The sequence below is a fragment of the Ammospiza nelsoni genome, chromosome 11, assembly GCF_027579445.1.
Source record: "Ammospiza nelsoni isolate bAmmNel1 chromosome 11, bAmmNel1.pri, whole genome shotgun sequence".
Classification (NCBI taxonomy): domain Eukaryota; kingdom Metazoa; phylum Chordata; class Aves; order Passeriformes; family Passerellidae; genus Ammospiza; species Ammospiza nelsoni.
The window spans coordinates 6,083,533-6,110,590 of record NC_080643.1 but is presented as its reverse complement, the minus strand read 5'-3'; the positions used below and the strand labels follow the sequence as shown (position 1 = coordinate 6,110,590).

The 27,058-nt window shown below is 43.7% G+C and overlaps 1 protein-coding gene across 1 annotated transcript in view; it reads right to left on the bottom strand.

Annotated features, from left to right (window-relative positions):
* MAGI1 (membrane associated guanylate kinase, WW and PDZ domain containing 1) overlaps positions 1-26,316 on the bottom strand; it is a 285,127-nt gene extending 258,811 nt beyond the window's left edge. The window contains exon 1 of the mRNA XM_059479804.1: positions 26,135-26,316. Within this exon, the coding sequence (XP_059335787.1) occupies positions 26,135-26,243 (109 nt within the window). The 5' untranslated portion in view covers positions 26,244-26,316. The remainder of the gene's footprint in view (positions 1-26,134) is intronic.
* Positions 26,317-27,058: the final 742 nt, after the last annotated feature.

The window sequence follows — 27,058 nt, the reverse complement described above, 5'->3', positions numbered from 1 at the left end:
AGGATAAAAAGCTGGGTGAGGAGGACAGCCACATTCCCAGGGCTCTGCTCAGACCCTGGGGTCAGTGCTGCAGCTGAATGCAGGAACCAATGGCTTGACACAGGTCAAGCTTGATGATCCAACAGTCCCCCTGACCTAGAGCTGATAAACCACCTCAACTAAGGAAGATTTTATAAATTAAATATGTGGATAGAGTAACAACAGAGGATCTTCTGAACCTTGACTTGAAAGTTCTTTCCTAGAGGGAATAATAAATATTTTTAGAACTACATTTGTGAAAGATGTGAAGCAGGATTGTTATTAAGCCCTAAGACCTTAAGTACCTCACTGTAGGAGGGATGAGGTACAGAAGAGGAGGAAAAGAGCCATTTCTGACACAGATAGTGCATTTGTACCTCTGGACATCTTTGCATTAAGGTCTCAAGGTTACTCCAGTTGAGTTTTGACTTGTAGCTAATAGGCATGAATTAACAAAAGTAACCACAACATCTGGTATCTGCATAGGCATAATCTCTGTTGGGTGTTTACTAAAGCTACTTTATTTTAAATGTAAATATAGATATATAGCTTTTATAAATATATCTACACTAGAGACAATAGTGTACATAACATATATATTACTATTTATTGTGTTTACTTCTAAGCAGTGATGACAGAGAAAGTCTATTTCAGTAATATTTTGGGTACAAATGGAATAGTCATCATAGGAAAAACACAATGAAAAGTAGATGCTTTTGAACGATTTGAAAAATCATCCCTGAATCTTGCTGACACAGTGATAGGTGACACTGTCATTCACAAAAGTCAAAGAGTCTGATGTGTAGAAGGTGTCATGCTTCACTTTTGCAGCATGAGCTATTTGTTAGAGAGATAGCACACCAACTTTTCTTCAGGAAACAAACATTACATTAAGTTAATTTGAAATCCAACAGCTTTGTTACTTCAGTTGAATCTTTAATCACATTGTCCTTCCAACAAATGGACTCAGGGCTTCATTTCTCCTCTCTCCTGGTATTTTGTTAAAGCAACTTTTCCTAAATGGTTTCAGCACCACTGTGCTACAGCAGCCCTGGATGTCCCACTCCAGTGCTCCTCAGCAATGTGGATATGGAGCCAGAAAACATTCACCACATCTTGTCCTTACTTCCCCACCAGCATATGAAAATACCTTCTGGATCTCAACTGATGCCATTGCTTTTATACCACCTTTACCTGCCACATACTATTAGGGGGAAAAAAAAGGCAAACATGTTCCTTTGTGGAAAAGAAGGATTTTTGCACAAAAGAAGACAAAGCCCCTCACACACACAGAGCACAACAGTCCTGGAACTAAATGACAATCACTTCTCACAAGACAGTTCATGCTAATAAAAATAGAAAAAAAAAGTTGGTATAAACCCCATATATCAAATCCTCACCACCTGTAGTGGGATGGAGATGTGTTGTTAATGAATGCCACAATCCCAATTTCCATAGTCCAGGCTACAACCTCTGGTTCTGCAGCAGCTGACAGCAATTTCAGAAATCAGGTTTCCCCAGGTCCCAGACAGGGACATGCTTCTCCCTCCTCCTCCTCCCTCCCTCATGCTTTCAGGCCTTTTTTTGGACACCACCATCTGGCAAGCTGAACACGCATCAAAACTGCCCTTTCGAAATAAGAGGAGCAGAAACCAAAAGTCAAGCTGTGCAGTTCCAGCCAGAGGGAGGGAACAACAGCCTTGGCAGCTCCCTCCTCCTTTCTGAGGCCACTTCTGAGCATCCATCCCCTCAGTGTGAGGAGCCCACCCCATTATCCCTGTCCCAGGGAAGGTGGGAGGTGAAATTCTGCCTCAGAATCTCTCCCAGTGAGGAGGCTCCGCAGGGACTGCAGCACAAACCAGGCTGGCTCCTGACTCCCAGCCCTGCAAGCAGTGCCAGTTGCTTGCCTTATTTCCCTTAATTTAATGCATCTTTTTCTGAGTTTTAATGCCTCTTTTTCCTAATTTTAATGCATTTTCCAAAGAGTGGAGGTGCCCAACCCAGCTGACTCCAGGGCACCCTTGGGGACACCACTCCACAGCCCGTGCCACCTCGCTTTGTTCAATTTACAACCATTTTGTAAAAAACACTGATCTTGTTCCTTTTACAGCCTGTGCTGTTCATTCTTCATTAAATACACCTCTCCTTGGAAAAGCCATTTGCTCCAGCAGGAGCACCATGCATTTATTACTGCCAGGCTGCAGCCCATAATGTTGACAAATGCTACAATGATTGGTAAAACACTTATTGCTATAGCTGGCTCTGGGCTTAATTTCTAGCACGCTGACAGCACACGGTGATAAATATTCTATTTATTTGCACTTGAGCAGCAACAGCACACACAAGTGGCCTCTCCATGGCCAGGTAATGTCAGCTGTAACTGGAGGAGGCTGCAGATCACACAACACCCACCAATTCCTTGCATCTTCTGGCTGGGCCAAACTTCAGAGGCGATGGTGGAGATTCAGAGCTTTCCCACACACTTTGTGCCCCAGGAGCACAGACAGTGGGGAATGCAAGCGAGTTACAACACATTTCTTCTGTGAGCACAATGATTCACCCAGGCCAGGACTGCTCAGGGCAGAACGCTGCTTTTGAGGAGGAAAGGGAAAAAAATTCCTTATTTTCAGGGAAAAAATCCTGACAAAACCAGCAGGACAGAGGCATGCAAGGGGAAAGGATCCAGCTCTGCAGCACCCAGCTGAAATTGAGAACTCAAGCCCAGAGGTCTGGCAGTGCTGGTGAACCCTCAGCAGGGATCACCCACTGCTCTGCAAGGAGCAGCTGTTGTGCCCTTTATCCCCTCTTGGTCCAAACATTCCAGGCTTGGCATAATCCTGACATGGAACAGGGGCTTTCCTGAAGTCTGAAAAAAGATTTCTCTAAGTTAAACAACAACAACAAAAAGAAGTAAATATCTTATTTTGCTGTTGCCTGTAACCTAATCACCACAGCAGACCATTCAAACTCATCCTCCTGGATGAGGCCACAGCCTACAATGCCCAGTGAAATCATCACTTCTCAGAGGCAAATCACACACTGTCCCTCAGCAAGGCACAGCAAGGGGAGAATTGCCATGCTGAGAGAGGTGCACCCCTGCAAACAGCTCAGCTCCTCACCCTTCTCATGGGACAGGGGAGTTACTGCTCAGCAGGGCCCAGGGAAAATCCGCCTGGATTCTTATTTTATCAATGTCCACATCGGTAGTTACACAAAAAGCTATTTCAGATGAAGGTCCACAACAAGGCAAACCCATAATGCTGCTGTACAGTAAAGAAAAGCAGATTTCTCCAGCAATGCTGGCTCACAGCAGAGAGCTCTCTTTGCACGGGTAATTCATACCAGGCCTGCATTTCAACAGCAAGCAGCAAACAAATGATCCTGCCATTTTTCCCACAACATTTTAGTAGCATGATAAATAAGTTCAAAGTATTTTCTAGGCTCTCTCAAGCTGCTTTGCACTATCTCTGAGCGCACACCCCAGGAAGCCACCAGGCATTTATAGTTAGCACTTGTGAATGTCTGTCTTCATATTTACAGCTCTCTGGGATGGAACAGCAGCTATTGCAAGCCATGGCAAGACTAAGAACCCTGGCCCTGGGAGCCCAGGAATTTGGCTGCAATCTGCAGCATCTCTGCCAAAAAGGACTGGGATATTGTTAAGGGTGATAACAGGGTGCACAGGGAAAGGGGGAGCAGGCAGCCTCTTTATCTCCTCACTGCTTTTTCCTGGGTCAGTGTTGGAGTTCAGAGAAACAATAAAAGCACTAACCAAACACTACCAAAAGCCAGAGCCCAAGAGAAACACAGCTATGTTTCCCTGAAAGGAGTGAATATTAGTTTTCTGACAGTTTAAATATTGTATCCTGCTTACTAACTGTCAGTAAATTTACAAATAGTTGGCAGCTTGGCTTATGACCAGGACCCAAAGGAATGTTGACTGTAGCAATTTAATGGCCTGTTTCTATCAGCAACAGCAGCAACGTTTAAAATACTTCTCATTGCTAGTGAATTTATCTTTAAAAAAACCCCAACAGCAGAAGAGATGCTAGTTTTACATTTTTCACCCTGCTGAGGCCTCATATTGGATCATTACTCATTCCACACACCCCCAGCCACTTCTCCAAAGCTTTGAATTTTGTTTCATTCCAACTGCTGGGATTGCAAACTCAGTGATGAAAACAGACAGCTCCTGGCTTTTTAACAAAAAGCAAAAATTCCTTCCTCCCTAACAAAGGCTTTAGTGACCATGAGCTAGCCATACTCCTACATCAAAGACTAAGAGTGGACATTCTTCCTCAAGTTTCCAAATTTCTCAGTGCCAGAACAGGAGATACACAGACAGATAAAAGCCTTAAGAGATGGGGGAGTGAAGAATTACAGGGCTTGCAATGCTTCAGCCTCTCTAACTTTGTACTGCACAGCAGGTTTCTCCTGAAGAAACAGCACTGCACTCTCATTCCAGGGGTGATGCTTTGTGCCTTGGGTGTTCACACCATCCCCTTTTCCCATCTCACAGATGGAGCAGCCCAAGGATGAGCTCAGAGCTGTGCTGGCATGGTCAGGATGCTCAGGGCCACTCCTTCCCCAGCAGCCACACAGGTGAGATGGAAATTCAGCCCCTCTCCCTGGATGAGCCCAATCCTGATTATTTGCACCAATAACACTGATGAAGTGGATAATTTTTAAATGACACCCCCACACTGTCCAAGCATGGTCGTTAGCCAACACCAAAGAGCTCCTGCCAGCACTTGCTTTGCTCCAAGTGAGGAGCCTTCACTGGCAAAGCCCTGCAAGCACCAGGTGCTTTGGGCAAGGAGAGCATCCCAGTGACCCCACACACTCCAGCTACATGAACCACAACCTGGTGAAATATTTCCTTTACCTTTTCTACCTCAACCTGCTTACTGCTAATTTCCAACAGCCCTACAGACCACACCACACAGGCTAAAATATGCAGTTCACTGCAAAGAAATAAATCTATGGAAAGGGGAACAGTTAGTTGAACTAATCCAGGGTGAACTGAGCGTGGGAAAGGCATCAGAATGATTTCAAAATAAATTCAGGATGCCCGTCTAGGAATGTGAACTGTTGCTTTCCATGCAATTATATAGGAGACAAATCATAGCTCTGGCTAAAAATGTAAACATCTCTATAAGGAAGAGGGAAGGAAAAGCAGGGTATCCAAACTAAAAGGCTCTCACACCATTAAATGTAATCACTAAGCAACTATTAGCCAGTCTGAAAAGAAGATGAAAGGATAATGGAGGGAGATATGGGCTGGCAAATACAGGGGAAGCAAAATGAAATAGTCCACATTTATTTTGGATTTTATTAAGCTTCCACAAATAGCCATATTGCATTGTGGAGAAAGAAGGGAGAAAGAAGGGAGAAAGAAGTAATAACAAAAGGACTGAAATTAGTCTCAAGTTCCCCAGAGTCCTTCCTACAGCCCCAGAGACAAAGATCATCTCATGACCACCCCAGCTCCTGACCTTGGGATGGCACCTCCAGGTGTACAAATCACACAACCAAGCTGGAAACTTCTGCTTTTGGATGAGCCCAGAAATGGAGCAACAGCATCAAAACAACTTTCATAGCAATGGCAACAATGAGAACAAAACTTGCTTTTTGTAGGCCTAGGTTTTATGGAAATAGCCATTTCTCAAGCCAAGCTCATAGAAATCAGAAATTAAGAAAAGATAATGCTGCCATTATCATCCTTTCACAGGGACAGCCTGCTGAGACCACCTTGGAGGCCAATGCTGGAGTTTCCCTCCCACCAGACCACCCTGTTTGCCCAACAGCTCCTCACCACAACTGAAGGATTCATAAAACTTCTTCCCAGCCTCAAACACCTTCAAATGCCATGCCAACAGTCCACTGACTTCAAGAAAATATGCAAGATCCCCTATCTATCCCAGCACCTGCCTGAAAACTGAAATAATGCTGATTTCAAAGTGATCAGTGTGTTCAAGAATTGCCATTCCACATCTGCATCCATGCTAGGATGTGCAGTTAGATGCTACAAATCATTACTGCACAACTCCTCACAGCAAAACATGGAGCATCAATTGATGCCACAGTGCTCCTTTTCAATCTGCCTGCTAAAATCCCAGCAGCATATCTGGAAATATATCAGCAGAATCAACACCAGTGCTCTTTCCAGCAACAAGAACACGTCCAAAATTCACAGATAAGGTTCCAGATGACATCACACTAGCAGTGAAGCACAGCAGGGCTCACGTTCAAGAGAACCTTCTCAGGGAGCAAGATGACTCCATAGAAATATGCATTTCAGAACAACTACCTTTCCTTACAAAGATGATAATATAGATTGTTTTTCAAAAAGCCCCATCTGAAACATTTGGGAAAAGATCCAGAGGAGAGAATTTCAGGAATTCTGCCTTAAGGTCACACTGGAGAGCTGCTTGGACTGGTGCCTCAGAATATCAGAGCAGGTTGTGACTGTGCCTCCAGACCAGCTGGAGCTGGGCTGAACACAGGTTCCCCTCCATCCCTGACATGCTGGAAATCCTTGTACAAAGAAAGAAGGGTCAATACCAGGGTAAAAATACACATTGAGACACAAAAATGGAGCTCTGCAGGACAAGACTTGTAATCTTTGCCACCTGCTAGGGATGCCTAGGATGAAAAAACCAGAAATCCTCGACTGCCCTCACAGAATCATTCCACTGTTCCATACTTCCCCTTTCCAATGGTTACATGGAGGAGCAATCAAACAAATACAGCACCAAAAATGCTGGTGCTGTTTGTAACTATTTTCTGACATTTGCTGTTCTGAGCTGAATTGCAAGTGACAGCTATAAAAATAACAAAGTAATATTTGGATAAGCAAATGCGTACTAGATGAAATGCTGGGAAGACAAATCACACTGCCAGTGTGGCACACACTCCAACAGTGCTGTCATCCCAGGACTCAGGAGTTACATCCATCTTTTCTGCAGAGCCATTAAAAAGCTAAAAAACTCATTCAGCTATATTACCTGGTGTAGGATATTGCTTTCCCACACAAATCTCTGCTGCCTGTCCAAGGCACAACAAGCAGATACAGATAATGACAACACCTCCAGATGACATTTGAAAGACATGGCTAAAATTTGGGGGAGGAGTAAAAGTGGATTTTTATCACTCAGTGATCTGAAGTCTGTTACAGACCTTTTATTAGTGGCACAGAAATGTGCTTTACTTGGATGCATCATATCCTTAGACAGAAGGTACTAAAGCTTTAAGCAGAAATAAAGGGTCAGGATTGGTCATGCCATGACTGTATTGCTCCATCCCACAGTGACCCAGCACCCACCACATAAACCCACACAGGCACCAGCCAGTACCTAGAAAATGTGTCTCTTTTCCCCTGATGGATTACACATCATGCCAGTCAGAAAAACCTCCTTCTTTAGAAAAGAAAAAGGAAAAGAAATCAGAAAGCAAAAAGTGAAGATCTCCAGAAAAGTACTTTAACAACTAAACCTAGTTATTGTTGCATTTGGCAGCTGTTCAAATCACACTGCATTAACAAACACATTTACTCAGAAATCAGACATAAATGGGCTTAGACAGTCAGCCCTGACTCAGAATTCACAAAGCATTTGCAAGGACCAGACCCCAAGTCTTGCACTCTGCAACCTTTGGATTCCACCAAAAGTCAAAATTTTAGAAATAATCTTGGAAGAGAATTTGCTACTGTTTTGGCCAGGCAGAAAACAGAGTAGGAGTTTAATAAATGATTGTTTACAACAATTTGAAACTAAATTAAGCCTTTCAGGGATCCCACTGCAGCCCTGGCAGCACACCCCAAGTTCCCTTGCCAGCTAAACTGCAGACAGCAAGCCAGATTTACCAGAATAAAACCTGATCAGACACTGAATCAGGAGCATACTCCAAATAACCAAGAGCTTTTTTCAGCCTCCTTATGCACAGTGGAGTCATATGCATTTTGTAGCCATCAGTTTTGGCACAACTAATTCCATTTTCTTTTAATGACTTATGGGGGGGGAGCCTTTTCCTTGGAGCAGCAGTCAGTGGAAATAATGAATGACCTCCTTTCACAAGATCAGAGATGTATTTGCACATAAACAGCTGAAGAAAACTGGACTCAACAGTCTGCAGATACCCATGATATAATAAGAACAAATAAAAAGCTTATGACACTGTAACTCTGCACCAGCAGAAACATAAATCCTGCTGGAAGCTTTGGAGTCAGATGGCCTTTGAAAATCACTCACAGGTTCTAAATTTCCTGGCAATGGGCAGCAGGGCTGGTATTAAACACAAAAACCTCCTGCCAAACAAACACTGAGGCAATAAATATCAGTAATAAAGCAGAGACAGATGGACCTTTGAATCCATTGGTCAAGAAAATTGCTGTCTCAAAGACAGGGTGCAGATCTGTGTGTGGGACCTGCTCAGGAGACTGCAGCACATCCCCAGTGCAGGAGGCTCCCTGCAGCACCCTGCTCTCCATCCCTGCCAGACAGCATCACCCTGCCTGGACATGGGGAGAGGGAGGCAGCTGGAACCCCAGGAAGGCTCTGACTCAGTGCTCAGGGAGGGACATAAAAAATTCCTTTTAAAAAAAATCCCTTAAAAAAAAAAATCCCTTAAAAAAAATAAAAAATCCGTAAAAAAAATTTAAAAATCCTTAAAAAAATAAAAAAATCCTTAAAAAAAATCCTTAAAAAAATAAAAAAATCCGTAAAAAAAAATCCGTAAAAAAAAATCCGTAAAAAAAAATCCGTAAAAAAAAATCCGTAAAAAAAAAAAATCCGTAAAAAAAAAAAATCCGTAAAAAAAAAAAATCCGTAAAAAAAAAAAATCCGTAAAAAAAAAAAATCCGTAAAAAAAAAAAATCCGTAAAAAAAAAAAATCCTCAAAAAAATAAAAAACCCGTAAAAAATAAAAAACCCTTTAAAAAAATCCTTAAAAAAATCCTTAAAAAAATCCTTAAAAAAAATCCTTAAAAAAATAAAAAATAAAATCCATTAAAAAAATCCGTAAAAAAAAATCCGTAAAAAAAAAATCCGTAAAAAAAAAATCCGTAAAAAAAAATCCTCAAAAAAAAAAAAACCCGTAAAAAATAAAAAACCCTTTAAAAAAATCCTTAAAAAAATCCTTAAAAAAAATCCTTAAAAAAATAAAAAATAAAATCCATTAAAAAAATCCGTAAAAAAAAATCCGTAAAAAAAAAATCCGTAAAAAAAAAATCCGTAAAAAAAAAATCCGTAAAAAAAAAATCCGTAAAAAAAAAATCCGTAAAAAAAAAATCCGTAAAAAAAATGCGTAAAAAAAAATCCGTAAAAAAATAAAAAAAAACGTAAAAAAATAAAAAAAAAGTAAAAAAATAAAAAAATCCGTAAAAAACTAAAAAAATCCGTAAAAAAAATAAAAAAATCCGTAAAAAAATGCTTAAAAAAAATAAAAAATCCTTAAAAACAATAAAAACTAAAAAAATCCGTAAAAAAATAAAAAAAATCCGTAAAAAAATAAAAAAAATCCGTAAAAAAATAAAAAAAATCCGTAAAAAAATAAAAAAAAATCCTTAACAGAGGGGAAGGGTTCCCATCACTGCCTTTAGCAGTCCACTTAAGGGCACCTCTGCTGCCCTGGCTTTATGAAAGCAGAGCTGGGCTCTCCGAGGCTCCAGCAGCATTTCCCACGTGCAGAGCACAGGGACAGAACCCAAATCCCAGCGTCCACATTCACTGGGGAGGGCTGGGACGTGCAGAAACCCATCAACAATGGGAAGTAAATATAGAGTCACTGCTGGAAAACAAACCACTCACAATAAACCAACCAGCAGTTGGTTGTAAACAACCTACTGTGGGCTTTTTAAAATCTGTTTTTACATCTAAGCACCTTGATTCTAAAATCCAAGTTCTCTCACCCCCTCATTCAACTCTAGGTGCCCTCTCAACACTTAATAACAAAGCGATTGGATCAAAGGCAGCCCTTCCATTAATCCCCAGTGCACAAAGTGCCTCTCCAGGAGCATTTAGTATTCATGGGCAGGCTCCTCCTGCACCAACCACAGCCACACCATCACTCAGCCAGCAACTGCTTTCAAAACAGGCTGCAGCTCAAATAAATCTGTGATTATATAAATGCTAATACAAAGTAAAGATAACCATTAGTACGAATCCAATGGCTCGCAGAGAAGCACAAATAGAAAAACGTTTTCTTAAGCACACTCCCAGTAATCCTACAAAGCACGTGGAGAACCTGATGCTGAAGGGTGAATGCAGGTTTCTAACACTTCCCAAAGTTCCTCAGCTGCAAAATGGGGGGATTCATTTTACAACCAGAACTGGATGGAATTCAAAGCCAGGGATTATTAAAACCTGAAAGTCTCCAAGGTTTTCTCCTATTAAGGAAAGTGAGCAAGCAAATGCATTCAACAAAAAAAAGCACAGAGAAAAAAAATCAATTTGGTGTATATATATATATATATATATATATATGTTTCATATAGATGATATATGTTATATGCTCTATATATATGTTATATAGATGATGTAGCTTATATTATATATATGTTTTTATATGTTTATACATATGTTATATGTTTATATATAGATCTGATATATCATATATATGATATATATCTATCTCATCTATATTCACACACATATACATACATATATACACATACACACACACATATATATATATATATATATATATATATAAAAAACTCCTCAACACTGACACCTTTCCTTAGGGAAAAAAAAGCCCAAAACAAATAGGTATTCTTTATTTCAGTTTGGAGGGGTTTTTTGCCAACAGCGGAGGAGCACAGTTCTCACTGTGAAATCTTTTCTGCAGTGCCATCCTGGTCTCTGAGCCCCTGATCTCCCCTCTGTGCAGCTAAGGCAGGCTCCCTTTGGTGAGCACACACAGGGGCAGCCACCCAGGAGTGCTCATTAAATCACCCACTAATTCTCAAGGTGACACCGTGCTGGGACCAGGACAATGCCTCAATGTGGCACCACTGTCACTCAGGGAAATTAGAGACATTTTACACATCCAGATCTCATCTCCTATCAGTATTTATAGGTAACAGATCTATATGGATTTATAGCCTCGAGGGATTCGGAGATGATCTATTCCCATCTCCCCCTGTAACACAGGCCACATCATATCCATCAATTCCTCCCTGGCTTCTGCTTTAACTAGAGCATTTCCCTATACATCAATGCTTGACTTAACACCTTCCATGACAGGGAACCCACTGGGTAACTTTTGATAAATTGCTTCAGTGGTTAATTATCCACTCTGGTAAAAAAAATGTATTCGATTTCCTGACAATGCATTACTTGCAAAATTACAACAGAGCTGTAATAAAGAAGCCTTTTTTAATCCGTAGCTGTTCAAGAGTGGACTAATAAGAACTTAATCTCCCAATTGCTTGAACAAAAAGAACACAAAAGAAGGTACTTTTGTATAGAAAAGATGAGTAAGATATTTAAAGAGACTTTTCACAATAACAGACATGTCCCAGATCACTCTCCCAGCTGTGCCAGTCTGCAGTCTCTTAATATACAGCACTAAAATCACCTTTGTTCAGCAAACAGTTAACAAAGATGCTAAATCCCTGGACAATGAACTCTGGGCAGGAGAACTAAGAACCCTGTGATGTTCTTGGCCATTAAACAAACAGCCTCCTGGTCAGGATAGCAAGATGATATTTCATGTAAAAAACCTGCTCCTTTGCAGAAGGCCTTCTCCAAAAACCACTCAAACATCCACTTTGGCATTAATTGCCCAGGTCCCTCCTGCCTGGGTGAAGAGGGGATGAACTCTGCCAACTGCACTGCCTAATGATGAATATCAAGTTGAGTTAATGAGGTAACATTCAGCAGGGCAAAAGCAACCAAAGCATCTCTTTTTTTTTTAGCTTCTTTTAAAAGCATCTCAGTGAGCAAAGAGTTACAGCTTTTTTTTTTTTTTTGCATATGTCAAATATTTGAAGACATAAAGCAAGCTATGCATGTATAAGCTTCTTCTGACACATTTAAAGCCTACATCATACTTAACCTTGGCATATAAAGGCAATTGGGCCTGAACCAGCATTTTTAAGGCTTTCAGAATCAAACTCTTTACTGCACTGGCCAGGTCATTAAAAAAAAAAAAAAAAAAAGGGAGATGGAGATAAAAAGAAAGGGAGGGAAAAAAGTCTTTACTACATTAAGCAGTTCTCTGCTGATGCCTCTGCACTCTGTGGATGAGCCACAGCCCCACAAAATAAGAGGAGTTAAGGGGAGGAATGTGTTTCAGGGACCATAAAACTAAAGAGCAGCAGTAGCTGAAATTAAGGGAGGACTCCCCTTTAGTTCACCATCTTTTCCCATTTACAGTCCCAAATACTGACAATTAATGTATTTAAATGTATTTACCAACACTGGCTTTGTGAATGTCTTGCAAAGCCTGCTCCACCTGACTGCAGAGCACCCTGGCTTTCAGCACCATTCCCCACTAATGCCACACTCACCATTACATTTGGGCAAAGGTAAGCTGTGTTCCCCAAAATGGACAGACAAACTTCTCTGTCACTCTGGACAGCCAGCAGAACCACTGCTAAGAGCAGACAGTTCTACTCAGAGCCACCTTTCCTACCCACTTTCACAGCATTTGACAAAATGGACAATAATCTCCCTGGCAGGAGAGAAAATAAAAAGTAGTGATTTATTTTTTTTTAAGTATGAGTTATACATAGCAAAAAATCATAATGAAGAATGAGGATTTGCTGTAAAGAGTGGCTCAGACTTTCCCTACAGTTTCAATACTGTTAGCTATTAGAAGTCCCTCTAAAAATCAAGCTGCCTGTCTAAAAAACCTTTTGTCTTCAAAACTTGGTAATAATTTTTAAACCCTAAGAAAGAACCCAGATATGATTAATTAATCTCTTAATTCATCAGAATCTCTGATTATTATCAAAAGAATTGCTTAACACAAAGCCATTGCAATTGTAAAGTGCCAAGTGTGCAGTTAATGTGCTGATACCAAAACCTGAGTAACATGGTTGGTGAGCATCCCAGACCTTCTGCCAACTTACTCAGGGTGAGAATATGGAAATTTAAACAAATTAAAAAGCACTACACAGCTTTAAGCTGTCAACAGATTTCATCCCAAATAGTTTTTAAACCAAACCAAACCCACAGGCAGCTGTGCCTGACTCAGGTTTACTGGCAGCCAATTAACATTTCACTAATTCCAGAAAGAAAGATCACCTTCCTGATTGCTGTTGGGTTTACCAGGCTGGAAACCATTCCCCAGTGCTTTAAAGCAGGCATCCCTCCCTAGCTCTGGGCAGGGATGGTGCAGCAGGTGAGGAGGAGGATGCTGAGGAGCTCAGCCAGCAGTTCCAAGCACCCACTGGAAGCTGGAGTGCCCTGATGGTGAGCACAGAGGGGTGGAGGGGGCCAGAAACCCCAAACTCGCTCAGGAGCTTGTCAGAAATCAGTTTGCAGTGAGCAAGCAAGCTAAAGGTTAATGGAATGCAATCGAAGGAAGTAAAACAAGGACACTGATGACTTGAAACAAGGGCCTGGAGCTGGCTGTGCTGGCTGGAGCCCTTTCCCCACAGAAAGGGGATGTTAGGAAAGCAGAGTGGCTGATTCTACTGGGGTGTCCCATGCTCAGGAATCTCTATAGTCAGATCTATCACTATGCTTTACTTTGTCAGGCATTGTTCAAGCTTGAAGTCAAAATTAGAATTAGCAGTGTAAGGACAGGGTGCACATTCTTGGTTTGGGGTTTTATTTTTTCCTTTAGAGGGAAAACTTTCTCTTATTTTCAACTGATTTTTTCAACTGCATAGACTTCCAATGCCACATTTATGCCATCACTATGGATTTTTGTAAGGGAATAGTATTTACAAAAAAGTGATCATCATCCTCTAGGCTCCAGATACAACAATTAAAACTGTGAAATTATTTTTTTTTTTAATCTAAGGGTTCAAGTAAACTCCTAGCATGACTTCATTGAACACAGATTCCAGATCTAAACACAAATGTTTTCTACTAGTACCTAATCAGAGTATCCTAAAATATATAAAAGAAGTAAAAGAAATTGATAGGGAGAAAAAAACCCCACCAACCAACAACACACAAACCACACAAAAAATGCACTGGAGAATTCCACTGTTTCACTAATTTACTCACAAAGTGTGAGAAACACATAAATAACCAAGGAATTTCCCACTATTGTGTGCAAGCCATTTAAGGACATAAATTCAAGAATATCTATACACAAGCTGCTGTCAGACCAGTCACATGTGGTGGGTAGAAAAACGATCTGATATTTGGAATCACTTTTACAGCCAGTGTGTTAAGGCAACAGCCTTAGGAAAATATGAATGCAATGCAAGACTAAACAAAACAAAATGGCTCACATAACTCACAGCTAAGAACCTGCCAGCACTTCACCAGGTGAATGAAATTAGCAACCTGACAATTAGCAAGAGGAATAAATCCCCATAAAAAGCAAGCAGAAAGGAATTTAAGTGCCTGAATACAAATTTTTGGCTTCACACACTTGCTGTTGTTACCAGTGTAATATGTTTACCCATTTCTCTATGGGATATAAAACTCAACTTGGTATGAAAACAAATCACTGAAAGTCTTGGCAGATTAGTAAATGTCAGATCAAATTAAACCTTCTCCTAGACTATGCAGGGGCTGTACAAATTTATCAGAGCCTCACAGATTCTTTGCTCTCTTGACATGAATAGGTCAGAACAGCCCAGAGACAAAAGGCAGCCAGATCAGAAGACTGAAAATGCACAATTTTGGAAGGCCACTTATTGCCAGGCTTTGTTTTGCCACTACACTCATTGACAGTTTTGGAGATGGAGATAGGAAGCAGCAAGAGGCAGCAGCTTTCTCCTCTCCAAGGCTCTCTCTGGAAGACAGGAGCTGGGCAGCCCACCCTCCCAGGCTTGAAGGTTTCAAGCTGTGGCATGCAAAACACAGCAGGGATTGTAATCTCCCTTTTCTGCAAGTGATCTGAGGGTGTTTTACAGCAGGGACACATCCCTCAAGCTTTGCTGCCAGAAGATTCTGCAGAGGGAGCACAAAGCCTCTGGGCTGCAGCAGGGCTACTGCAAGGCAGAAAAGAAGGGGGGGAAAAGGAAAAGAAAGAAACATTTTGCCTTAAAAAGCACCTAATTAGGATGGATGGTGAGGTAACCCAGAGTTCGCCCTGAATGGTGCAGGAAGTCAGGAGAGCACAAATGCCCACAATGCATCCATGCTGCAGCTCTGGGAACAGCATCCATGAGAGCAGTGCAGGAACAGCAGAGCACCCTGGGATCCTCACAGGGAAACCAGCCCAGGCCCTCCTCAGGTGCTTTTGTCACCAACAGACTGTGACAAAGCTGCTGCTGAAAGAGCACCAGGCACACAGCAAGTGAGAGCAGTCAGTATTTCTAGGCTGGGGTCTGCTTACCAAACTGAGCAGCACACTTATTTAGTGGTAAGATTTAGACATGAAAATACATCAACTCCTTCTGTCTGGTGAAGGAAAACAACTTGCCTGCTGCACTCCTGCCCAGGCCAGGGGCAGGCAGGGCAGCAGCACAAACACATCTCAGCAGCACTAACACAGCTCAGCCCCCAGCCCCTTGCATCCCACCTGTCCTGCTGCAGCTCAAGTGCCTACAGCCCCTTCCAGCACGTGTGAATGTTCCAGAAGGATTTCCAGCCCTTACTGAGCTCTGGCACCTGTTGGACATGTCCCTCCTCTCCCCAGAGCTGGGCCCTTTGTTTCCATTGCCCACCAAGATGACTGGGGGTGAAGGGGGCTGACATTTATCACCAGCCCTTCAAAGCACAGAACAAACTCTCCCAGCCACCCCCACCACGGCCCCTTGGTGATCTCCAGGACATGCAGGCACAAGGCAGTAACACAGGTCACAGGTGAGTTCTCTCACCTATCTGAGCCCCTGCTTAGCTCTGGGAAACAGAAATTTCCAATGCCCATGGACAGGCTGGTCCCTGCCTCAAGCAAAGGAGGCTGCGGATTTAAGGAATTCGCTGAACACACACCCAGGGCAATCCTTGCTGGGATAACTGTGCCATGAGAGCCCTTCAGACAGAGACTTCCTCCATTTACATCACATTGTATCAGAAGTTAATGACTCCCAATTACATTAAGTGCCTTTTAAAATCACGGAACAATTAGTTCCAAAAAGCAAGGAAGTATCAGCAACTTGATTTCTCATTAAGAAGATAAAATAATAAACAAGAAACTAGTGACTTGCCACAGACACCAGAGCACACACTGTTTACAGGAACAATTGTGTTTCTGTGCTGCAGGATCATCTTGTGCTTTTTATTTAAGGAACACAATGGTAAAAAAGCACAGAACCATTACAGCACGGAAAGCAGCCATGCTTGGAGGGTTGCTTTGCCTTTTCAAAGGGAAACCAGGAGCACAATGATGTTTTATTGTTATTCTTTTGGAATACACAAGTGAAAAATATATTGCATAAAAACAATTCCTTGTAAACAACTTGAACCATAAAAGCAAACAATACCTCAAGTAATAAAAGGAGTTTATATCCTGAAAGATCAATTATTATTTTGGCTTGTTGATATGAAACAGAATAAACTATTTATTAGAGTTCAAATCATTTAGGAACTATAACCACAATGATATGTAAGTAAAGATCATGGCAAGGAACCAGAACTGTAACATAAATATTTAGGCTTTCAATGCAGCAAAGAACACACACAAGTTCTTAGCTACACCAGGACAGGACCAGAGCACTGCCCTTTCTGGCAGCCACCTAACAACAGCCAGGGCAAGAATTTTACTATTTTCAGAGAAGCAAGAAATTGAGTATAAAAAAAAAAAAACCCACCAGATTTTTTTTTTTTTTATAAAACTTGCAGCTTGTAAACCTAATTTCCAAAAATATTAGCAGAAGCCAAAGCTGATAATGGTATTGAGCATGCAGACATGGGCCAAGCTGTACCCTGACAGCCCCCAGAGCAGGAATTCCATCAGAAACAAACCCAACCACCCCAGCTCTCAGTGTGGCTCCAAAGGATGGGGAGAAGCAGCAAACAAAGAGCTGCAGCAGCTGCCTGGGGCACGGACCTTCAGAAACACTTGCCAAACCCACTCCCTCTTACTCAAGCCCCTTCCTTGCTTCTTGGGGAGAAGACAGGGCCTGCCCAGGCTCAGTGCAAGCAGTGCTCAGCATTCCTTACCTGCTGCCTCCTGTCCCTGCCCCGCTCAGTTTTGGGATCCCCAGGCAGGGAGGGATGAGCTGCTGGCAGAGGGTGCGGCCTCTGCCTCATACCTGGGACACTGAGCATGCTCCCACCTCCTCCCTGGCCAGGTTTCAGGGGGAAAAACTTACCTGAAAATTGATTAGGGATGTCCCAGCAGTGGATGAGCTTTACCCAGGATCCCTTTCATAGCATTTAAACTCAAAGGGGGATAAAGCAAAGAGCACACAGCCTTAGCTTGTTTTAGCAACTAACTCTGAATCAACCCATATGGGCAAAAAGTCATTTAGATCAAAACTCAGGAGAGCTGGGTCCCATTTCAGGTGCTGACAAAACACACCTGCATGCTTGGTTGTGCTTCATCTTCACATCTATAAGGAGCAGCTGGTTTATTCCTTCTTTTGCTTACCTTCTCTGCAGCCCATTTGGATAATGTACAGCCTTTTACAAGGCATTTTTACAATACCTGAGACAACAGCACCTTGACCTCTATTAGAGCTGCTAAATGGTATCACGTTGCTTGCATCACTGTAAACCCAGAACTCAGGCAAATAAGGAGCAGCTCTCAAGTGACTGCCAAAAAAAGTCTCCTCTAGTATCCAAACAGTGCCAGCAATAGAACCAAAGCTGCTGCAGCGGAGATGTGAAAACTTACAGATCAGGAAGGAAAACGGGCAGGAGGAAAAAGGCAGGCTGCTTCCACACAGCTGGAAGTGCACATTTGATTCAGGCACTGCTGGGTCAAAAGTTGCCAGAAATCTTGCATCAGAATCTGATCCAGTTTCCACACAGCCTCCTTATGCCAGCAGCACACAAACCCACAGCTGGCTGAGCAGCCTCTGCTCTCCCAGGTGCAGGATCTCTGTGCCCACTGCTCAGCAAGATCCCCACAACACATCCATGCTGCACCCCAGGTGAAAATCCTAAACCAGCAACTCCTCATAAATGTGCTGTCCATGCAAGACACCAGTGCCAAACTGGCCACAGGGCTGGGATGGGGACAGGGCTCCCCTGAGGGCCTGTGCAGTGCCTGACATCCCCCCAGCCAGCTGGGCTGAGCTGGCATGCTGATGTGCATGCCTAGCCACAGAAATGCCCATTTTTAGCATATCTGCCTTGTAAATTAGATATTTTTAGCCTATCTGCCATTTCCCCAGGTCTTCCCAACCTGTAAACATGCCCTTTTAATTTAGCTGGGTCTCAGGGGGAGCAGAAGCAGCTCAGTCACACTGAAAGCAGAGGACACAAGTCCAGTATTACTAGTCCCTGGCTGCTGGTAACACAGAAGTACAGACAGAAGCTGTCAGCATGAGCACAGCTAACACAGGTGTGATCACCCTGCCCTCTTCTTTCTTCAGGCCCCTCCTAGTGCTCACAGGAGCTGTGGTATGAGACTGGATCACTCTACTCTGAGATTTAGCACAGGTTGAACTACCTGAAAAGGAAAGAGGAGGATGGAGTGGTGCAGGTGTGAGTTAACCCTGGAGGATGGAGTGTAGGTGTGGGTTAACCCTGAGCAGGAGCCACACACCTTCCTCAGGGTCACTGTCAACACAGAGCACAGCTGGGAAGCGATGTTGAGCATGGGGGACATGGTGATACCAAGAAAGGACCTGGCAGCCTCATGCTTTACCATGAAGCAGGGAGAGGTCAATGTCCAGCTCACAAAATCATAAATTCAAAGATATTCAGCTGAAACTGGGCGTTCCTGTACAAACACCCAGCAAAGCAGCCTGAGAGGACACACCAGCCACCATCAGAATGTCTTTGGCCTCCTCTTGCAGAAGGACTTGCTTTTGTGACCACAGTACAGCTCAGGACACCCAACTGGACAGCCACATGGCAGCAGAGACAGGAAAATGAGGAACCTCCAAACACTCTCAATAGCAAAGGTTCACAGCACACCTCCACTTACAGCTTTGACATCAACAGCTTGCCAAGAGCAAAATCCACGTTTCCCTGAGGAAGCTACTAGCACTTCTCCAAGATTTTGCCTTTTAAAGTCAGACAGTGCAGTGAACAAAGTTTCACCAAGTGCAGCAGAAAATAAACTTCAAAATACGATCACAGGCACTTGCAGCAGGAGCTTTCAAACAGCCAGGCTGCTCAGCACAGCACACTGCTGCAACCTCCCTGGTCCCAGTGCTCTCAGTTCTGAGCAAATACAGCACTGAACTTGTCCTCAACGACTTCAATGCTGTCGACACTGATGATTTTCACACATATCTGATGGTTTTCCTTAAAAAAACCTAGCTCCTGGAGTCGTGCGATAAAGAAGAAACTTGAACTTTTATTAAGGAAAAGGCTTTTAGATCATCTTTTTGCCCAGGAAACAAGAAAAATGAACATTTACATTACAAAACTGGGAAAATCCTAGAGCAAAGAGCCCTTCAACAGTCACTGTTGCTTTAAGTCTCAGGGGGAGTGGGCATGAGGTAAACTAAATGCTTCTTTTTTCTTTTTGAGCTTATCTCACAAACTACATGAACATCTAAGTTGTTTGCTTGAGTTTTTTTCCCCCCCCAGAAATTTATGCTGTGAGTAATTCTGAGCAGTGAATAAATTCAAGGAAATTATGTGCTTTCTACCACTCCTTCAGCAGTATAAAGCAAGGTGACATGAACAGAACAAACTCCCAATTATACCTGTAGTTCCTCCTGTCACTACAGAGTGCTCTATCTTTCAAATAATACAATTAAAAATTAAATACAACCTGGAGAGCTCTAAAGACACAGACAAAAGACTCCACATTTCTCTACAAGATCTTTTCAAACTCTACAAATCCCCCAGTTTTTTGAGATGAAACTGCCACTGAAAGCCAAAGCAGCATAGCCTGGTGGCACCTGCCAAGTTTTGTCATCATATTGCAAAGCTCCCATACCTTGTTGGTGATTTCTCATGGTCATTTCCTCACAGCACTGACATCTTCTTCTTCACAGCACAACCAACCAACTCCAACTCTCGCCTCACCCACCTAACCCACTCTTTTGTAGCCCTCATCTTCTAATTGGAAACAGCTGTGGCCTGTTAAGGGCAGGCCTGTTCCTAATCTTTGGTGATTGGCACAGCTGCAACTCCTCAGGTGTGAGATTACCTTCTGCACTACCTTTATTTTCTTACATTCTATCCCTCCACAAAGTCTGAGCCACTCCAGCAAGACAAGCTCTACTAAAATAATGGAATACTAATAAAAAATAAACCCCTGTGCCCCTCTCCACCAGATTTTTCCACCACACCTCCACCTGATCTCCCAAGACAGAAACCTGAGATGTGCTCTGATGGACATGGGTCATTCCCATGGCAGCAGATAGGGTCACAGAGGGTCTCTTGTCCCCATCCAGGGCGGCTTTGGTGTGGGGAAAGGGAGATGTGGCATGGCAGCATTGCTGGGAAGGAGACCCAGCCCACACCACGACTGGTGCTGAGCCTGTGTGTTTGTAAGAGGTTTTTTGGAAGCCAGAGGGGCCAGTTCTGCCCATGCTCCAAGCAGGTGCAGCCTGAGTGAAGCCAGCACCACTCCCATAGGGCTGTGCTGGGCTCAGACCATGGCTGACACCCTTTGCTGGTTTTCAACCCATCTCCTGGGCTATCACACCTCCTCTCATGTACCTGCTTGGTGGCTCCCTACCCCTTCACTGCCCCTCTCCCCAGGGTTCAAAGGAACAGCAACCACGGGCTCAGGGAGTTCTGTTGGAGCTGCTGCTGCATTCAGAGGCCTGTGGGCCAGAATAAAGCTCTGGATCCAAACCCTCCATCAGAACCGACTCCTTTCCTTCACCATCGCCTTAAAGCTTCTCCATCAGAGGTGAAACCTGAGGAGCAGATGCTGTTATGGGGAGAAGCTCCATCCCACACCACCAGAGCTCCTGCAGGCCTGGACTTGTCTCCATGTGCCCAGCTGCAGTGCCCAGCCAGCCAAAAGTGTCTGTGGGGTGAAACGCCACACACCCAGCCAGCCCAAAGTGTCTGTGGGGTGAAACGCCACACATCCATCCAGCCAAAGATGTCTTTGGGTGAAACACCACAAATCCAACTAGCCAAGGATGTCTCTGGGGTGAAACACCACGCACCCAGCCAGCCCAAAGTGTCTGTGGGGTGAAACACCACACACCCAGCCAGCCCAAAGTGTCTGTGGGGTGAAACACCACAGTGCCGCTATTTGGTTCATCATCAAGGGCCAAACAAGCTCAGGCATGTCCTGTCCAGCAATATTGGTCATATTCCAAACCTCCTCCTCCTCCTGCTCCCCTGGGTGTCAGCAGCACCAAGCACCGCTCCTGAGTTTGCCGCTGCTGCAGCCACAGCCGGATGCTCCTGCAGCACAAGGTGGCTCCCAGCACTCCGTGTCCCCATGTCCCCTGAGCTCTCCATGTCCCCACATCACCTCCTCGCCCCAGGTCATTAACATGTTCCTTCCCAGTGCCCCTCCTCGCTCTCAGCCAGCACTAATGGGCTCCTTGGCAAATCCGCCGCACGTTCCGCCGAGCTCCGAACGCTCCCGTTTTCATACACACAGAGAAATGCAAAGTTTATTCTAAGTAGAAGTGGCAGCTTCTAATTTAAGACTATTCTAATTTAAGACTGTACCGTTTGACTGCTGGGCACAACAAAAGCTACCTATTGCCCACGTGGATGGCCAGTCAGCTCTAATGCCATCTCAAGAGGCAATTGCAAATAAAGGTGGCCAGTTCTGAACCCACTGACCCTTTCTGACTGTAGGGCTCACTCCCCAGCAAGCCCAGATGTATTTTTTTATGGGTGAAATTCCACTCACTCCATTAATGCCATCAACCAGTTGTTGGGAGCAAGAATTGCATTAAATTTTTTTATCTGCAGCCAGACTGCCAAGGGAGCAGGAAAAGGCGAGGCAGCCAGGGGACAGAATCCCACATTATCCCAAACAGGGTTTCTCAGCTGCTTTTTTAAAGTGCCTGCAGTCTGCCTTATATATGTGCACATGTATTTATATATGCATCAACGTGTGCAGGTTGAAATCTTGCACATTGGCATTGAAGTGAATACAAGTGTCTTGTATGCATGTCAGCAGCCCCCACACACAATGGTCACAACTTCTGGGGCCCCACAAGCACCGAGGGCACTGGTGCTCTTCTCCCCAGGCAGGATCAGGACCTGCTGCACCCCACATTGCCCTGTCTCCTTGCTGAAATGCATGAGGTCAAAGCCTCACACTTCCAGGCACTGGAACCCAGGCTGAACCAGCACAATTTCACCCTATCAGGAAACATCCCCACCACACAGCTCCAGAGCATGATGAACGCAGCTTGATCTGCCTTATTTTTCAACCTGCTGAATTGCTAGAATATGTTTAGCTGTTACACACCCCAGCTCCATAATCCCACCCTCAGCAGCTGTTACATTTGCTGTGGTACTTACAACAGCTGTTACAGCTCTGTAAAAAGGTAAAACAGTTGAGACTTCCAAAATTGGGGCTGGGAGGGGGTGAAGCAGAGCCCAACCAAGCCCTGCATCCAGCTGCATCCAGAGAATCAGCCATGGATTCACCAATACATGTGGTACAGAGCCACATCACAGCCCAGAGCAGTTTAAGGAACTTTCCAGTGTTGCCATAGTGGCATTAAAAAGCTGTCAGCTTCTTGGAAGACAAGCAGCAGAGGCTGGGATTCAGTGTTTAAAGGATGATTAAATCTAAGTGACTTAAATTATACATTCCTGTTCTGGAACTGACACCATTTAAAACACACCATTTATTCCCCATTTCCTCTGACACTGATTACTACCCACTAAAAGATGAGCATTCTCTTACAAGCAGTGAAGTAACAAACTAAGGATTTATGAATTGGAGATAATTAAAAGGTTTTGCATTACAAATAGAGTAAAACATTTACATTCTATAGGCCACCTGAGAACACTTAAAAATTCAAACTGGACATTTTTTACCTGAAAATCTGCCTGCTCTCTACCAAGGCTGCTAATTGAGACACAGGAATCTTGCAGCTATTTTACACTAGAATCACAATCAAACATTTGCTGAGCTTCTGGACAACCTGAGAGAGACTCAAGACCCACTGTTAATTCTCCCACATGGAGCTCTGTGAGCTGAAGCTCCATTAACCTGACACAAAGAAATTTTCTGTTTCTCCTTGATATATCCATAGAGTGACTTGCAAGCCATTACCATTGAGATTTCCCAGGCACAGAGCCATGGGATTTTCTTGGCTGGCAATGATGGCACTTTACCAGGAGCAAGAAGAAGCAGCACAAGGGATCACCCAAGGCCATGAGGGCATGGAGAGTCTCTTCCCCAGCCACCCAGAGCACCCACAGCCCCTCTCAGGTCAGTGTGGTCAACTGTTGGTCCAAACTTATGATCTTGAGCAGGATGCTGTAGTCTCCACCCCAGTGATAAAGCACGTGAAGGGATTAACACCTCACTGTGATGGCAGGTTCTGGAATTGCATATGAGCACCTCAGTAACTTCAAAAAAGGTATTTTTAACATGATTTACCCCTCCTTCCTGAAATCTGCAAGCCAGAAAACACAGTATTGATCTCACTGCCTGGTAGAAATATGAGAAGAGACTAATTGAGCACAGAGATCTCAGGGAAGGAATCTTCAAGGAATCTTTTGGTTTGGACAAGGACTCTTACAAAATGCCAGAAGAAAGCTAAAACAAAGGAAAATTAAAAAAAAAAAAAGGCTAATCCTGGATCTTCCCTGAGAGCTTGCTTTTCCCTGCACTCACAGGAGTGCTGAAGACTCAGAACAGAAGAGGCTCCAGGATCCTGGGAGGGGAATTGTGGCTGCAAGTGTGAGACGGGGAGAGGACTGGCAACACAAACAGCAGCAAACACAAACAGTGACTCACGGCACACAGCACACAAACAACACTGCAAGAGGCAGTCTGCAATTGTAATTCAAACCAAAATAAACAAGAATGGCAGTCCAGTGCGAGGAAAAGGAGGATGACAGTGATGGGAGGGGGGCGTGGGGACTCCATCACATTCACATCTGTTGCTCTCACAGCATCCCGAATGAGCAGCTCCAGAATGAAACAGAGAAGGGAAGATAAATGGGACAGCAGCAGCTTCTTGTGATCTACATCCCTGCTTGAAGTTTTCATGACTGCACTGAGAGCAGAATTTATATCCCAAAGTCATGCAATAGCCTACTGCACTGCTACTGGTTTTGACCCCTGGCCCCTGAAACCAACTCTAGCAACAGAAATAAAAAGTCCAGCTTGGAAGGGTAATGAGTGAAATAGACCCTGTGTAGTGGGTGGTTGGACAGAGGGCAGCAGAGGGGGAGAAATCACACCATCAGCAAGAGGCAATGCTTTAACTGCTCTGCAAATCCTCCAGTCAAGCAGATTCACAATTTCTTTTGCTCTTGCTTCATTACCTCCTACTAAGAAACTTCTCCAATTGCACCTTGAATAATTTTTTTTCAGGCAAATCAAGGTATTTTTCTCCCGTGGCAACTAGGAGCTAATGATCATCCTTTTTACAGAAATCTTCTATGCATCAGAAAATGTGTTGCTTGCACTCAGGCTTATATTTCCAAATACAGCTCCTTCTGTATTCCCTCTTCAGCCTCCTTTGCTGAGCCTCCCAACTCTGTGGTTCATCTCCAGACTTGCCACTGTGACCATTCTCCTCCTGCTGCAATGCCCAGCTCCCCTTGGTGCAGCTGGAAGGGATTTTCAATTTATTTTATCTGCAGCCAGTGGGCTTGGCTTTGCTTTTCCCTCTCCATGACATCCCTGGGGAACATTGATGGCAATCACTAATGACTGGCCAGCTTTCTGAGCTTGCTGAGACTGAATTTTCCTCATAATTATACTGAGAATAATTTCACCAAGTCCAGCTGATGTGAATATTGGATAATATCTTCTGTATTTGACAAAGTCTGTGTACGTCATCACCATTACAGCTTTGGGAGGACTGAAGCAGAGGAAGAGCAGATCACGTCCGCCCCTTGCAACCCTTCATCTCTCCAGCCTTGTTCTGCTCCTCTATGGCTTTCCTCACACATTCCACCTTTCTTTGCAAAAACTTCACCCAATTTAGAAGATTTCAAGTAAATAGTTTTTCCACTAGAGGGCACAAAGACAATTTCTCCTAAATAGAAACTGATGTTAGAAGGATTAATAAAATAATTGCTAACGTCTCATCAAAGGCATCTCAAATGTCAATAAATGAGCACTCAATAAATTAAGATGTAGTTCCAGCTGCCCAGGTACTACACCACCTCAAAATGTCTCATAGAAACTGAAAAACTAAAAATCCCAAAGTGATGCTACTTTAACAAGATTTCCTATATCACACTAAGTACTTTATCCAGTGAATCCTATGCTTCCCCACTATCTCACTAGGCACAAACCACAACATTAACACAGCAATGGAAACAGAAGACCCATCCTAGTATTTTCTAAGTTGAATTTAACCAAGTTTAGCTTCAAATCAATGAACTTTTTAATGTTTTGGTTTCCCAGCTCAAAAGAAGTTTTGTACCAGTATTTCTGTTTGCAGATACTTTTGGGCCATGGTAAATCACTTCCCAACCTGTCCCGGGTAAATTAAAGAGATTTTGGCCTTTAGCACTCTCCTATTCAAACCAGCTTTTTCAGCTTTAAACCTCGTCTTGTAAACTTGCTGCAGGTTATATCTATGCCCATAACACACTTCCCCAGCTCCTCAATAAGGAATGGTGTGAAAACACAAACTCCACGGGAAAGCGATAACGTCAAGCACTCGGTTACACAAACGAGCGGGACGACAGCGATAATTTCAGAACGTTGTGTTGAGAGCAGTGTGGCTCTCACCAGCCTCCCCAGCCCCAGAACAGTCCCAGGCAGAGCACACGTTGCCCAGACCCACCTTGGAGGCTCCCGTGATCCCTGTGATCCATGCATCCCATGGTGCCGAGGCGATGGGCGAGCGCGCGGTACCCCAGCCGTGCGCGGGTGTCCGCACGCAGCCCCTCCATGGCCAGCTGTCCCCCGAGGAGCTGCTCCCACTGCTCCAGCCCAGGGCAGGGAGCTTTGCTCTCTGCCTGTGGGTTCCCACTGCCTGGAGGGTTTGGCTGCAGCAGAGTCAGCCCTGAGGCTTTGCTAATGGGAGAAGAGGGACAATAGCGATGCGCAGGTGCTTCCTCCCATTTAAAGTGTTTACTTGTGCAGCCCAGGCCGTGACGCTAGCGAGGATTAGATCTGCATGCTGCTCTACAGAGTTCAAAAGGTAGCACGTAACAAAAGGAACCCTGAAATACTGCTTATTAAATTAAAGTGATTTTTTTTCCTTTTTAAACCCTGCTTCCTTTGCCAATGCCAAGTAAGAGGGTTTTTCCAAGCATACAATAACAGTGGTTTCAAATGGGAAATGATACACACTGTATCAAAACAAAACACCAATCCTAACACAAAAGCAAAGGGTTTATCAGAGTATCTCCACTGCCTAGGCAGCAGGCTCCTCTGGCATGGCAAAGACAATTTCATCAGCCAGCAGAGAAGGCAAAACTCAAGCTCTGTGCATGGTGTGAGAAAAATTAAAAAGTCCAAGAGGGAAGGAAGGGTATAGCTAAGCCACAACTGCAAGCTAAGGAAAACATCAGCCCAAAAGAGCAACAAAGGCGTATTTGTTTTATGAGATAAAACAAGCAATTCAACTATATTCCACAGTAAATCATTTGGCTTAGGACTGCAACAGGGACAAAAAAAAAAAAAGAAGAAAAAGAAGGGAGCATCTGAATCTAATTTTGTTGTTCTAAGTTTACATTACATGAATCAAGATCCTTACCAGAGA